This window comes from Betta splendens, chromosome 15 (genome assembly GCF_900634795.4).
Source record: "Betta splendens chromosome 15, fBetSpl5.4, whole genome shotgun sequence".
Taxonomy (NCBI): Eukaryota; Metazoa; Chordata; class Actinopteri; order Anabantiformes; family Osphronemidae; genus Betta; species Betta splendens.
In genome coordinates, this window is record NC_040895.2 from 11,365,614 (window position 1) to 11,380,543 (window position 14,930).

A 14,930-nucleotide genomic window follows, 5' to 3' on the forward strand; every position below is an offset into this window, starting at 1 on the left:
CCCACGCATGGCGACCAGGATGGGAGTAGGCCTACAATATACTAAAACCAACACAGAGCCAGATTGAGTTAGGCTGCAATCTGCTCTTGACCATCTTCTTTTTCACCCTTTTTTGTTGGGTTCGCTCTCTTTTTTTTTGTTGTTCGTGGTTTGGTTGTGCTTATTTCTGTGCTACAAGAGCTTCGAGTTTGCAGCTTTGTACCGTTTATTTAAGAAAAAAAACACGGAAGCCATAGTTTGCACTGTGTTTGCATTTGCTGCGACCATAATGGCAGCAGCTGTTTACGCTTACCAAATTTTGGTTGTTTAGAGATTACACAGCGCTAAACGGCAAACAAGCACTTGGAACACGTGGAAGTCTTCTTTTGTTGACGTTGATTTGGCCCGGTTTGTTCACCCAGGGTGCTGCTGTGCACACTGTTGTTGTTGTTGTTGTGCCCAAAGCAAAAGAATGGTGGTAATGAGGCGTGACAGATGCCCAAACTAGATGTTAGCGGTGCTGCTGCCTGGCTTGCAGGAGCGTTTTGTCACGACAGATCGGAACCTTTCATTGCTGGTTTGACGCTAACGTTGAGAAAGCTCATTCATGTGAATGGAATCTGCGGCCTCGCTTCTGTGTGTGGATGCTTTGTTGCGTGATAAAGTGTGCTAATGCCGTTGTGTCTGATCTGATTGGCCTCAAACATTGCACAAAAAATAATGTCCAGTAGTTTTGTCCATTATCCTCTCTCTGTTTACTCATGTTGTGTCTAAATCCAAAACGCCTCCTGCCCTTTTAGGTACAGGACCTATTCACATGAACAGTGTCCAGTGTATGGGGTCCGAACGCTCCATCCTAGACTGCTACTTCAGAGAAGTCCAACCGTGGACATTTAAACACAGCCAGGATGCTTCAGTGCGTTGTAACGTCCCTAAGACTGGCACGGAGAACACGGTACGAAGCCTGCGTCATAAACAACCGCACGCTTTTTGGCTTTCGGCTGTAGCACCGCGGCACTTAAATCCCTGTGATCTTGTGGATTCCAGGTACGGCTTGCTGGTGGAAGGGTTCCGTCAGAAGGACGCGTGGAGGTGCTGATGGAGGTTGGGGGTCGTAAGCGCTGGGGCTCTGTTTGTAGCGAGAACTGGGGCATCAATGAAGCCATGGTGGTGTGCAGACAACTTGGCCTGGGTTTTGCTGCCGGTGCTCATCAGGTAAGAACAGCCTTGACAAACATAGGACCCATCACCTTGATCTGGGTAATTTTGGAGTTATATGTATTCACTTTGGTAGATAATAAGCTATGACACTGCCCCTGTCCTCATCTGCGTGCCCCCTTTTTGTTTGACAGGAGACCTGGTACTGGCCCGGTGAACCAAGTGCAGCTGATTTGATCCTCAGTGGAACTCACTGTGTAGGCACCGAGCTTTCAATTCAACAATGTCGTCGCAACAACCATGTCCATTGTCCTCGTGGAGGTGGAGTGAAAGCCGCCGGAGTCAGCTGTTCAGAGAGTAAGTCAAACAATGGTGATGTGAAGTTAAAGACAACCTGTTTGAATCCTAATTAAACCTCTCACCTGTACCCTCTTCAGCGGCGCCTGATCTGGTTCTGGATGCTCAGCTGGTCCAGGAAACAGCTTACCTAGAAGACCGACCCCTCCACCTGTTGACTTGTGCCAATGAGGAGAACTGTCTCTCCTCATCTGCTGCCAGGATGAACTGGCCTTATGGCCACCGGCGGCTATTGCGCTTCTCCTCCCGCATCATGAACCTGGGCCGGTCTGATTTCAGGCCCAAAGCCTCAAAAGAGAGCTGGACCTGGCACCAGTGTCACAGGTAGAGCATCCAAGTCCCAGTGGTCATCATTCGGGTCCTGGATATGGCTGAATTGTGGGTTTTAAGAGGCTGTCAGAAAGCCCAGACAAACACAAGCTGCTGTTCAAAATGTAATGACCTAGTTCCACCATTTGGAGTAATTGTAGTTATATTTAATTTAATTGCATTCAATTGCAAGCAGGAAAGAAAACATCTGTGCCAGTGGGCCTATGATTTCATGTGAGGTCAGTAGGTAGCAACTGGGGCATTAGACACAGAGACGTTGTCTGTCACTGGGCCTCAACAGCTTGTTAGTTGTGAATAGACGACATAGGTTCACTTTTAACACATTCAGTACCTCTTGCATTCCCCATTTCAAGTTAAATTTCTTTTCAGGTGACACTTTTAGGTTACTTGAAGCACACAGTACCGGCTGTGTGAGTTATGGGTGGCTGAGAAGTGTCATCTCTTCAGATTTATATAGTCACGTTGGATCTAGTGTCTATGCAGCAAAGGCTTGAACCAATTAGGTGGCTGCAGATTGGGTGTAACACAAAGGACAGGTTTAGGCCGCTCACGGACGGGTCCACCTCGACACGTCAGATCTGTGTCTTTAAAAAGCGGCCCATTCACTCAGGCCGAGCAAACAGCTCAGCCGGGATGGTGCTGAAACGAGCCTCTTTGAGAGGTGTCGCGGTGACACCCACGCTCGCGTTCAAGCAGTGAGGTCATTAGGCTGCAAACCATAGGGAGCCAGTGTTCAGTCAGCGTAAATGCCCGCAGTCACAGGCATGCACGCGCTCACATGGAATTTCCTTTCTGTCGTCATAGGCACTACCACAGTATCGAGGTGTTCACCCATTACGACCTGCTGACTCTGAACGGCACGAGGGTTGCGGAGGGACACAAGGCCAGTTTCTGTCTGGAGGACACGTTTTGCCCCGATGGTAATGTTCACCACTATTCATGAGTCCCAGTAAAATACTGTTTCCCATTAGTGACAGGAAATTAATATCACTATTTCAGCTACAGCTATTTAGAGTTTTACTTTGTGGTTAATGTATTAGATCGCTGCTGTTGTTGTTTGTTCACTCTCCATTTACTTGTTATATCATGGATGAAAAAGCTCATATGAAAAAGCGTTTATATGTAGTCTAACACAATTCAAGAAGCAGAAGACTCTTTAGAATAACAGGGAATGCCAAGCATTAAATGAGCTTTGATGTTGTGATTTATAACGTTGGTGTGTGTATGTGTGGCAGGACTCCAGAAGCGGTTTTCTTGCTATAACATGGGAGACCAGGGCATTTCTGTGGGCTGCTGGGATACCTACCGCCACGACATTGACTGTCAGTGGGTCGATATGACGGACGTGCGCCCAGGAGACTACATCTTTCAGGTCAGAAGACGTTTTGTGTTCCTGATTAGTCCTCTTTTGTTTACATGCATAAGGCCCAACACTGTAATCACTAACAGGCGAAAAGGACCTGGAATGTGCAAGTGGAAGGATTCAGGGGAGTTCAAGGGAGTTTCTGCTGAACTAAGCTAACGGGCTGCTGGCTATAGATTTATATTGAAAGCAGAAACGTGAAAAAAATCATTTTTCTCATCTAACTCTTGGCTCGCTGTGGCCTTCCTCATGTACGGTTGGCGCTTCTGCCCGCTTCCTTAAACCCGCCCAACCCCCCTCTTCATGGCAATCAACTCAACTGTCTGTCATTACTTGGATGTGGGGCCATCAGTCCAGTCGCTGTGGTTACTAAAACACATCAAGGACTCCATCTTGCATTTTGCTCGGTTTTCAGTTCCAACTACTGATCCCATGGTATGTAGCCGTCCTCAGATCTTAGCATGCTGCTAATTACCTCCCAGCTGTGGAAGGCCAGTTACAGTGCAGCTTACTATCTCATAATTATTGTTGTTACCAAGTTTGCCTGAGAGGTCACACTCAGCCTTTGTAATTACACCCCTCCCGCTCCCTGTCGAAGCTGGATTTATTTAATTTACTCATAGTAGACGTGACACACATAAATGCATGAGCCGACTGGAGGTATTTAAAGCATGTTAAGCGGGCTATAATTATGAAGTACACTGCTACAGGACAATGTGGAGGCACAGAGGAGGCACAGAGTAGGCATAAATGACAGGGAAGGGCAGAAATAGAGTGGAAATAGATGAGAAGAGGAAATTGAGAGAAGCACTGAAGGTGAAAAGGTCAGGGTCATTTGAAGAATCAGGGCTTTACAGACATCCAAATTTAGCAGAGATTAGCAGGGAAGGAGTTTGTAATTTACAGAGGCTGCACAACTGGAAACATACTGAGCGCTTTTATTGCAGCTCTCCTCGTCTCTGCTGACTTCTTTCATGTATCTAGTAAAGTTCAGAGGGTGCCTGGCCTACCTAGCCTTGAAACACCCAGAGCTAATAAAACATGCCAATTACCCAGAGTAACTATCGCCTCCCTTCAATCAAACAGCACCTATTGCCCCTCCATTAGGAATGGCTAATTTACCACCAAGGAATTCCTGTTGCCCTGTTTTTATGTTTATTATCACCTTCTCACTGAGCGACACTGAACCAGCCCCTGCAACAGCCTCTCCACTCTGGTCCAACGCTGTAATTTACCCTGAAAAATTAAGAGAGCATTTTCATGCATTTAGGGCTTTTTTAGCTTTTTAGTGCACGTTGCTTTCCTCTTCCATGCACATGCAACATGTATTTAAAGTGGGTGTAGCAGTTTACAGAGAGCAGCTATGTCACTAAATGGCTTCTGAATATTATCACCTGGCCAGATTTAGAGAATAGTCATATCAGCTGCTTTGCAAATGACAAACTATTATTTCATCGGACGCGAGCACTGAGATTAACATCTTTCTCAGACATATAAACATGCGTTCACTACGCATAACTACTTTATTGCAACAGATTTAAATTTCAGACTAAATCGGTCCATGTCGTAACATACCTGTGTGAGTTTGAGCGTGAACAGCGCATTTCTGCAGGAACTGTGGTGTAAACTGTGGGATGACCACATTCCATGAATCACGGCTGTAAAGTTGCATAACTGCTCAAGAAGCCAGTTACTATGTTTGTGTGGCCAGAAGTGTCTTTGTTACATGTTTTCATGTGCGTTAAAATATTTTATACACATCCAGTGCTTTGCATGGATGTGTTTGATCCATATGTTAAGCCTATGACACTGTGTGTTAAACATTATGCATGGGAATATTGTTTGGAAAAGACATTTTGCATTTTGACACTAGCAGACATGCAAGCTGTTAACAGGCCTTTCAGTGGTTTAAGTCCAGCGTCTTTCCTTTGAATGACAAAAAGAGTCAGAGTCCTTGTCTGCCAACTGGAGACAGAGACAGAGTGTCAGAGTGAGAGCAACAAAGTGATAAATTCTCTGTCTTTCACAAATGAATGTTTGTCACACAAGTCATGAGGTCATAAACATCCGTTGTTATGAACCTAAATCAGGCCTGTTGTGAACGCAAGCGGTGTGTGATTGTGTGCTTTGTAGGTGGAAGTAAACCCCTCGATGGACATGGCCGAGTCTGACTTCATGAACAACGTCATGAGATGTCGGTGTAAATACGACGGCCACAGAATTTACATGTACGGATGTCACGCAGGTGAGGACGCACACGCCTTTTCATCCAAACGCCTCTCGTTCTCTGTTACGCTTTACGCTTAAAGCTACGCTGTGTTTTCGTCTACAGGTGACGCATACAGTGCAGAGACCGAGGACCTGTTTGAGCACCAGAGGCAAATCACTAACAACTTTGTGTAGCCCACCCCGGGGCCCTGCACAAAAGCCTTTCAGTGAGGCCCAGAGACTACTCAGGGTGGTCTGAGGTTAGTGGCCCCTGGCCCTTGGGACCTTAGGACCAACACAGTAACAAAGAATACCCAAAATGCTGTTCTTCTTACTTATAGGTGTGGATAAAATATTTATAAGAGCATCGCACCACAGCAGCAATGATTATAGACACTTGATCAGACAACCAGAGTCTGGTTTTTAGTCCAGTTTATAGTGACACCAACTGATTTACTGATTTGTGTTAAGTAAATGTATACAGGCCTAAATAGCTCTATAACTGGTAAAATTACAACAGAAAAGCTGGCAGGTGATTCCCAAGCCAAAAAATATGAATTTCTGAAAATCCATATAATTGTGAGGTATTTCTCAAATGATTAATTGAATGCATTTGTAAATTTTACTTATTCCCCCAATTCTTTACCTATTTGATTATTGGTGACTGTTGTGCTGTTACAGTACTTAACTATTGGTGCTCTTTCTGTATCAGGTGAACAGTGTTGTACAGATAAAGGTTTCTTTTTCATTTGCAGGATATTTTATAAATGCTCTGGTTACAATCATTGTTTTAAGTGTAGTCATGCTACAAAGATTTGCTTCTCATCTAGAATAGGAAAGAAAAATACTTTTATGAAACAAAGCACTTTAACTTTTAAAAATCAGTATTCTGATATCCCCCTCGTGTGCTTTTAATCAGCCAGCAGGTTTACTTTTCAGGGTGTTTATATACAAAACATCTTATGGTTTTTAACTTTTCAGAAAGTGAAATATAACATTTATGTTTAGTTTTCATATTCAGTGTACTATTTATGCAATAGCTTTATTTATTCATGGAACTTACACTTACACAGATAAGGTTTGTTAGCTTGGCTCTGATTAATAATGCTAAATATATTTATTCATTTTTATCATAATTAACCAGGGAGAAATCAGGAGTAGTTACTGTAGAACATTTCCATGATGCAGATGAATAATTCTTGACTTATTTTATTCTATTAAAACAAGTGTAGCTGTACAGATTACTCCCGCTGCCTCTGAGATGGGAGGGAAACGGCCTAAGAAACCACAGTATTGTGGTAAGCAGGCAAGCTGGGTTTAGAGAGCATATAAAATGTCTTCTAATTATGTGTGCTCGGGTTAGACCTAAAGCTACGGTTAAGATTAGGACTATAGCATGTGCTTTATAAAGAAACACGGTGGACTTGGTACTTTAGGAACCATGGAAAGCAAGAATCTGAATTTCCATCTTTAGTCAAAGGATTCTGAGCATCTGAGAGTGTGCCTGAAAGAAAGACAGAGAAAGTACGATAGGAAGAAAGGGACGGGAAGGTTGGAGAAAGACTTAAACATGCCCAGCTAGAACGATCTGTCTGTGAGGATGAATAAACTGGCCTTATTTTCACCTCTGATATAACGAGCTGATAGTTTTACATTTTCTCGGCCGAAGACAGAACTTTTTTTCTTCACACAAAGCAATGACGCAACTCAGTTTTCCTTACAACTTGGAACTTGTGTTAATTAGGATTTTTACTGTAAAGTGGGTCTGCTGTGTTTGGCTTATTGCGTGATAAAAAAGTTTAGAGATGTTTTTGTAATGGACACTTTGCGAGACACACGGAAAGGTCACAAGCAGAACTGAGCAGATCCTCCTCATTGGACGCCCATGCTTGTCTTTTGTTTTGTGCTTCATATTACATGTTCTGTGTTATTTAATATTATATGACATTCCATGGTCTAGGTTGGTTCATAATACCTATTGCATTTTGTTACTGTACTTGTAGCCATGCTATACGCATAGGAATGGCATCTTGCTTTCATTGGCCAGTTATTACTTGTATTTAATTAAAGATTCAGAGTGTGAGCATGGTGCTTATCTACCCTTATATTCATAGAAAGCTCTCCTCTCAGGGACTTTGACCTCATCTAAAGAGTAAACAGAACATTTCATGTGATGTGACTGAGGACGCTTTCAGCTGTGATACAAACAGGATGACATGAAAATCATCTCAAACTTTTCTGTCAGCACCAGAAGAAACTGTACCCACATGTTTATCGTCTAGATGAAAAGATTTAGATATGAAAGTGATAAGCTTTGTTATGTTTTCTTAAGGAAACCTATCACTGTGGATCAACACTGGCTTAGAAGGAAATTTCAGCAAATTAAAATCCATCCATTCATCATTACTGTGAATCAATAAAACTTGTTGTCCTCTGCTCCCTGCCTCTTTCTTGTGGTTGATACTTCCACCAACGTCTTGGTTTTAAGGTATTCACCAGCCGGTCGAACACAGAGACTTTATTTTAAAGGTTATGCTAAAATGAATAGCCTGCCCAAAGACAAGCCTTCAGGCTGTTAGTTTTTCTGTGACCTAATCCTTTACAAACAGTGGGGCTCATTGGGCAGCGAGAAACGGGCCCTGCTGTTCCAGTAACACAAATACACAAAATGTGACTAAATATCCGATCTGGTAAAGGTAGGTGGAGAAATCAGCTATGTCTGGGAAGGGACTTTATGCCTAACAAAAGTCTGACTTGATCACAGATGACAAGTCCACCCAGGAAAAAAAACAGTGGGCCTGTGAAGTGGTCAGTGGCCCAGATGAAACAGCTGCTGGGCAAACAGGAAAGGAATACTTGAAAGCAGAGCACCTGTGTTTAGAGCATGTGCTTGTACACTTTCAGCATCCTTTCATGCACTGAAAGCAAACTATTTCTCTAAACATACATGCAAATGTTCACAAACTGTTTAATGACTGTCAGTGATTATCTAGTGATGTGAAGTTAGTCTTAAAGTACCTCAACCAATAAAAATGGAGGTTAATCTAGGTTAGTCTACCGACTCCATGTGCAGTATTTGTTGTCTGAAAACACACCGCTGCCTCAGAAAGGCCTGAATGTATCTCATCAGACTGTCAGACTCTGGAACGTACCTTAAGAGAATATGACATTTTAAAGAGGAGCACGATTACATCTCCACGAAGACTCGTTCATGTGCACAAGCCGAGTCAGACCCGAGCGAACTGAATCCCTTTATCAAGATGAATCACAACAAAGAAAGCAAGTGAAGGCGAAAACAGCTGAACAAACACGCATTGATAAACACTCGGGCTTATTTTATCCGTACGGGCCCACTTCCCGTTGGCAGCACGTGTTTTGATTCGAGAGGCCCCCCAGCCACCCCACCCCGGCTCGGCCCGGCCCGGCGAGGACCACAGACGGCTCCACAGTGGAGACTGTGTGCACTCCATGAATGTCAGACCTGTCCACACAAGCTCCGAGCTCCCCCCGACACACAAACACACAAACAACTAGACGGCGTAACGGTTCTGGTCGTCACGTCCTTTCTGAGGCAGCGCTGTGCAGCTTCCAGGGCAGACACACGGGATGAGGGCTTTTGTGATCGAACGTCTAGATTATTGAGCGGGCTTGTCGCCGCTGACTGCCACAAGACACCTATGATAACAAGAACCGCTGGACCGGCCCGGTTCTGTGCCTGCCGTCGCGATGACCAGCTTTTAATCACATTCAGCCTGATGAGCTGCTGCTGTATAATGTAAAGCTGATGAGGACGCTCATTAGCGTTGGTCTTCCATTTGTAACTGACTTACCTGTGTCCACTGTGTGTGTGTGTGTGTGTGTGTGTGTGTGTGTGTGTGTGTGTGTGTGTGTGTGTGTGTGTGTGTGTGTGTGTGTGTGTGTGTGTGTGTGTGTGTGTGTGTGCTGCTTTCATCACAAGCAGACCACCTGATGTACGAGCCATCACCTGGGATTGTTAATATTTACTGATAAGGAGAGGCTTTCCTGAATAATGAATGCATTTGCATAATCACCCTCTCCTGTTCAGAGAAGACACATTATGAGACATATTCAATTTCCATGTCAGGCCCGAGAGAGTAAATGAATGGGGAGACGTAATGACTTACAGAAGCCGGGACAACACATGCAAATGACTACAGTGTTTATTCTTAGGCGCTCGTACAGTGGTCTCTGTGTAGTTACGGCGCATTGTTCGAGCCCTCGTGTGTGCATGTGCCTGCGCACGTACGTGACCCCCCACTCCAACCACCCTCCCCCACCACCACCACGGCGCGATTTACTGCAAAACATCCCTGTGAGAGAGTACACATGCTCTGCCCAGTCGCCGTACTGCACCCTGACAATTACAGCTATATATACCACTGCAAATGAGAGCCATGAACCAGCGTGATTATAGGGTGGAGCAGAAGCAGAGGGGGGGGCGAACAAGTGAGACGAGCTCAGAGAGAAAGAGGGGCCACAGGCAGTGCAAGTGGAGGTGACTGGTGTCGGCTCTAAATTGCATTGTGCATGTGTCCTCAATCACAGCGTCACAGCACGCACACTGTAGTCTGCAGAGCTTCCTTTTAAAGTTAGGCCAAGATGAGAGGAGGAAAAGAGTGAGATGATCGCTATCGCTCTTAGTGGGGAACGGATTGGGGCGATCACCTCTGCGTCTGGCGGCAGGGCTCTTCTGTGAGTGGGCAGAATGCTGCGTGGACAAGTTGCGGCCACGACATTTGGTGAAATGCTGCCCTCTTCTGGAGGTGGGAGAAACAGGAGCAGACGCAGGAATCTCAAGAATCCGCCTCGGATTACAAGACACGGGACATTTTTATATGAGGTCCCCACTGGAGAAAAAGGTGCAAAGTGAACCAAGGCAGCAGCCGTGTCAGTGTGGGTGTTGGGCGGCGTCCATTCGACTGAGACCATCACACAGAATGTGATCACCCAGGCACCGTATGATGTAGTGAACTGCTGCATAGACATACAGGTTGTTGCCTGAGCTCAGGCCCCCGGTGATGAGCCATTCACTAAATAGATCAATCTGCCTAATATGAAGTCATGACTGTTAAGGGGTGAAGTGGGAAATGGCTGTTCGCTTAATCCCCCCCCCCCCTTTTTTTTTTGTATGAAAACCACCCCTGTGGGGAGAGAAGCGGTGCGATCACATTACCCACACGACGCTCTGCAGCGTCGCTCTGGAGCCCACGCTCTGCCTCACTCCAGCACCTTGCATAATTGGAAGCATCTTGGCATGAAGATAGAGTCAAGGTGGCATATCAATGGGCGCGCACTCCAAGGGCATGCAGATAAGAAAAGGCTGCTTCTATTAACAGGTCGAGTCCATGATAGGGTCACCCCCCCCCCCCCCCCTCCTTAGAAGCCCACAGGCTGGAGGTGGACTCACATACAAATGGCTACAGCTGATCAGCAGTGTTGTGGTGACACACACACGTACACAGGTTGAGGCCAGAGACCTGCAGTCCGGACCCTTAGAGCTTCCGCCCACATAAACACACGCCAAAGCTCCTCAAATAGGCGTTCACGCTCATTGGAGAGAAAGGGAACTCGTCGTTCTGCCGGGAGCGCGCACGTGCACCTGCGAAACCCCTTCTCAGACGTGCGCTACCGTTCTAAGCATCTAAATTAAAAGGAAATAGCCGTCGGGAGGATGTATCTCGGTCCTCGCGCGCCCGGACGGAATTCATTTCATGCTTCTACGTTTACAATTAAAATGTTTGCTCCGATAGCTCGGGCTTTCTCAGTGTTCACCCGCCGCTGCCTGGATCCGCTCGTGTTCACGTCATCGCTCCCACTCGCTCCCGACTCCAGCGTTAACGTACGCAAAATCTCCTAATCTAACCGTGGATTTGGCCCCTCGTGTTTTCTATAGCACTAACTCTATCCTGCTCCACTAATCACATTAATTACAGATATTACAGTAGCTGGGGTAATTACCACACAGTCTATCCTTTCTTTAATGGATGCTTAAACAAACAGATTTCAGATAAGTTTGGGAAGAAAACTAATTTATGGTGTGTGAGAGGATATCCATCAGGTGAGGGGCCGGGGCTGGGAGGATGTAATACGGTGGGGCTCGGTAATTATTACAGAATGCAGTAAGAGATGAATCTTCCTTTTTCACTTCTGCTTCCCGTTCATCCCTGCATCCCTCCTTCTCCGCGTGCCTCCGCCACATTATTTATCTGCGCTGTCACACCATTGTTGTGATTATGGATGTCATGCAGCCGTAAAGCGTTCCACGATCAATAGGCCTGAAATTAAACCAAAAAATGAATTTCCGCGGTGTCGGTCACATGCACTTCTGAGCGGGACTGCCTCGCGGAGGCGCCGGCAACGGGAGCGCGGCCGAGCGAGAACCGGCAGTGGCGGAAGTAGAGAACGTGTGTCGCTCAATCATCACTTTTAGGCCCAAACGCTCATCATGGTTTTTGAGGCCAATATTCTACAGCGTCTGTGTCTAAAATGTGACGTAATGATTCTGGGCCGTTCACTAAGGAGATGATGTAGTGATTTCATCAAGCCTGAGATCAATACACTATTAAAAATGATGACCTGAGACTGAGCTTGTTACTCCAATCATCAGCTGATTTGGAGACGGCTGACGTTTGTCCCACGTCCCAACAGACTAAATAGAGACTAAATATTAAAATGATATCAGGAAGAATGTGGCTTTGTTACAGTGGCAGTAGACCCCTGTATTGGTGATTGGAAGCACGACCTGGAGCTCCCCGTGTCGTCCCTGGGTTCTCCATAGCAGCCATGTACTAATATCGATCCTCAGCCGGGGACACATACTGATAGCAGACTGTGGCGTTTCTATCAGACACCTGCTCGCATCCGCCCGTCGCTCGCCATCCTTCCACCGGAGACGGATGCGTCCTTTTGTTCCTCACTTGTTCCCATTGTCCTCATTTACAATCGATTTGCCATTAATGCCGGAGCATCACGGAGGGAGGGTGACAGGGGGCCAAGGTGGTTGCAGCTGCTTGACAGGCTTCTTTATCTCCGAACGGGAAGTTTGGTTTACATCAGCCGCGGGGCGGGACCTGTCATCCGCGGACCTGAGGGCTAATGGGCTGGATTTATGCCCCGCTCTCCTCCTCTCACCAAGTTGGCAGAAGCTGAAGCCACTGATCTGAGGTCTTTTTAGCATTTCTTTTATAGGTTAAGCTCGAATGGACGTAGCCGAAGCCTGACTTGTGCTCCAGAGAAATTTGTCGATGAAGTTGCTCTTCAAGTCAAGCCGGTCGTGGCTTTAATGTATTTATATAACGTAGTCAAGTACGTTCCCTGGGGTCATTTCTGGCTTTTTCCCCCCCTAACGTGACACGTCAAGATGGGTTTCGCTCATCACTCCTTCAAAGATCCTGGTACTCTGCATTAAACACAGTTTGGGTTTCAAATCAATCTGACAAATCCTCAAAGAATTTAAAAACAGTCTCAGAGCGAACACTGGCCTGACACTCTGCATTAGCAGAAACAAAATGACCCGGCACTGACATTTAACCATCAGGCTCCCGGCTCTACAAGGAAACGTCATGTTCTGTCACATATGACACTATGGTGAGATGTCAATAAAGGTTAGCTCTCTCAACATGCGAAGGACAGCGATAACTGGAAGCGAAGTGTATTATAGCTGGATGGAGTCACCAGAACTGTCTCAGCCTTCAGCTTCACGAAAAAGCCATGAAATCACCCTGTGACTTTGCAGCTTCGCTTTACAGAAAGCAGAAAGGTTAATTATAACTAGATGGATGGAAAATTTGCTTGTCACTTTTTTAAAACGTACTTCATTTTAATTGACCCTTTCATTCTGTTGCTTTCTAGGTCTGTTCTTTTCTCTCATCCTCATGAGCATCACAGTGACTGAAGTCGTGCCCAGCTATTTATTAGCTTTTATTTCCTGAGATCAGCTATAAAGAACAAACACTATTAAGGCCGCCAATCAATAAGGAAACATCAGCAACCCTTATTCCCCAACTCCCCCTCTCACTGAGAAATAGATTTATATTCTCTGCCTGGGCAACATAAATCACATATTCATACATTAAATTAAAAATGTGATTGATAGCAAAGCGGTGTGTTTAAAAAAAACAACAATCAAATATTAGTGGTGGACTGTGGAGGGTGAAGAGAAAACAAACATTGTTTTCGGAGGGTAATTCCTCACAGTGCTGTGATGACGGCCGAGTTCAGCAGATGAGTTGTTGCTCGCGAGAGGGAAAAACAAAAGAAGCGAGTCACGCGAGTGATTCTCAGCATAGTATTAAAAGGCGGGCACGGGGTCAGCGCTCAGGTTCTCGGCTCGGCTCGGAGGGAGTCGGACCGCTTCAAGCCTCTGCATGCGATTCTGAGAGGCGGGTTCATTCAAAAACAGTGCCACTTAATGGGTTATATACAGATTGTGTCCCGCATTACAGGACCCGGTGGTTATGAGAGCATTCCAGGGGAGAGAAAGGAGAGAAATATGGCAACATCCATCAGAGGCCCGGCCCGAGTGGAGAAGGTGCAGGAGCAGAGTGGGAATGAGGATCGGGGGGTTGGGGAGCTGCCAAGGACATTTAAGAGAGCTGTCAGGGGAGGCTGATCTATGAAGGGCCCTGCTGGCTAAACCTATAGCCCGCGACGCGAGGACGTGTGTTCACGTGTGTGCGAGCGAAGCGCAGTCGCACCGATTCACGCCGCGGCACATGGTCTCGCACCCTGGAGGCTCCAGTACAGTAGAGTCTCAGTGCACAGGCTCAAAGAGCAGCGCCGGAGCTCATCCACACAGAAAATCTAATGTTTTCATTCTCAGTTTGAGATGAAACAGGATGGAAAGGGGGAAAAAGGCGTGGGGATAATGAACGGTTCAGCTGCACAACGTTTTCTGGGCAAAAGTGTAACGTAACGTTTTGTCCGCATCGTTATTGTGTCAAGAAATAAGAAAATCGACCAGTTAAATGTGCAGATAATAGCTCATCAGCTACACGATGTTGCACATCTGCCCGCTCGAAAACGAAACGCGGGAATAACGTGAGAGAACCCATCGTTAGGGCTGTTTAACCTCTCTGTTCACGAAGGCGCCCATGCACTAAACACGATGTCCTCCCATCACGCAGCCACTGTCAGGGTGGCCGTTCGCCAGCTGAGCCCAGCTCCACGTTTACTGATGCAGCAGGACGACTACCCCCCCATCACTGAATCACATGACTGCAGATCCGTTTTCATCAGCCCGAAATGTTTAATTATGTGCCTCTCACAGCAAAGCTGGAAAAGAACGTGGCCTCTGCTTTAGCAAAGTCATTAGTTATTTAATATTCAAAATGGAGCATGCATTCAGATTCATTTAAATGATTATAACAACTAAATATATTTTCATTGCTTTTACAATTTCAGTTTGTTGTTGGGGAGATCTTTAAAGAAAAAGTATGAGTATTCATAATAGATCCAAGGGCTGCTGAGACCCAGCATCCAGCTGATGAGATACACCGTGGACGTAAACACGGCC

The 14,930-nt window shown here is 45.9% G+C and overlaps 1 protein-coding gene across 1 annotated transcript in view; it reads left to right on the forward strand.

Annotated features, from left to right (window-relative positions):
* loxl4 (lysyl oxidase-like 4) overlaps positions 1-7,831 on the forward strand; it is a 17,718-nt gene extending 9,887 nt beyond the window's left edge. The window contains exons 7-14 of the mRNA XM_029175044.3: positions 780-934; positions 1,027-1,194; positions 1,332-1,494; positions 1,575-1,818; positions 2,629-2,744; positions 3,060-3,196; positions 5,321-5,432; positions 5,520-7,831. Of these exons, the coding sequence (XP_029030877.1) occupies positions 780-934; positions 1,027-1,194; positions 1,332-1,494; positions 1,575-1,818; positions 2,629-2,744; positions 3,060-3,196; positions 5,321-5,432; positions 5,520-5,590 (1,166 nt within the window). The 3' untranslated portion in view covers positions 5,591-7,831. The remainder of the gene's footprint in view (positions 1-779; positions 935-1,026; positions 1,195-1,331; positions 1,495-1,574; positions 1,819-2,628; positions 2,745-3,059; positions 3,197-5,320; positions 5,433-5,519) is intronic.
* The last annotated feature ends 7,099 nt before the right edge of the window (positions 7,832-14,930 follow it).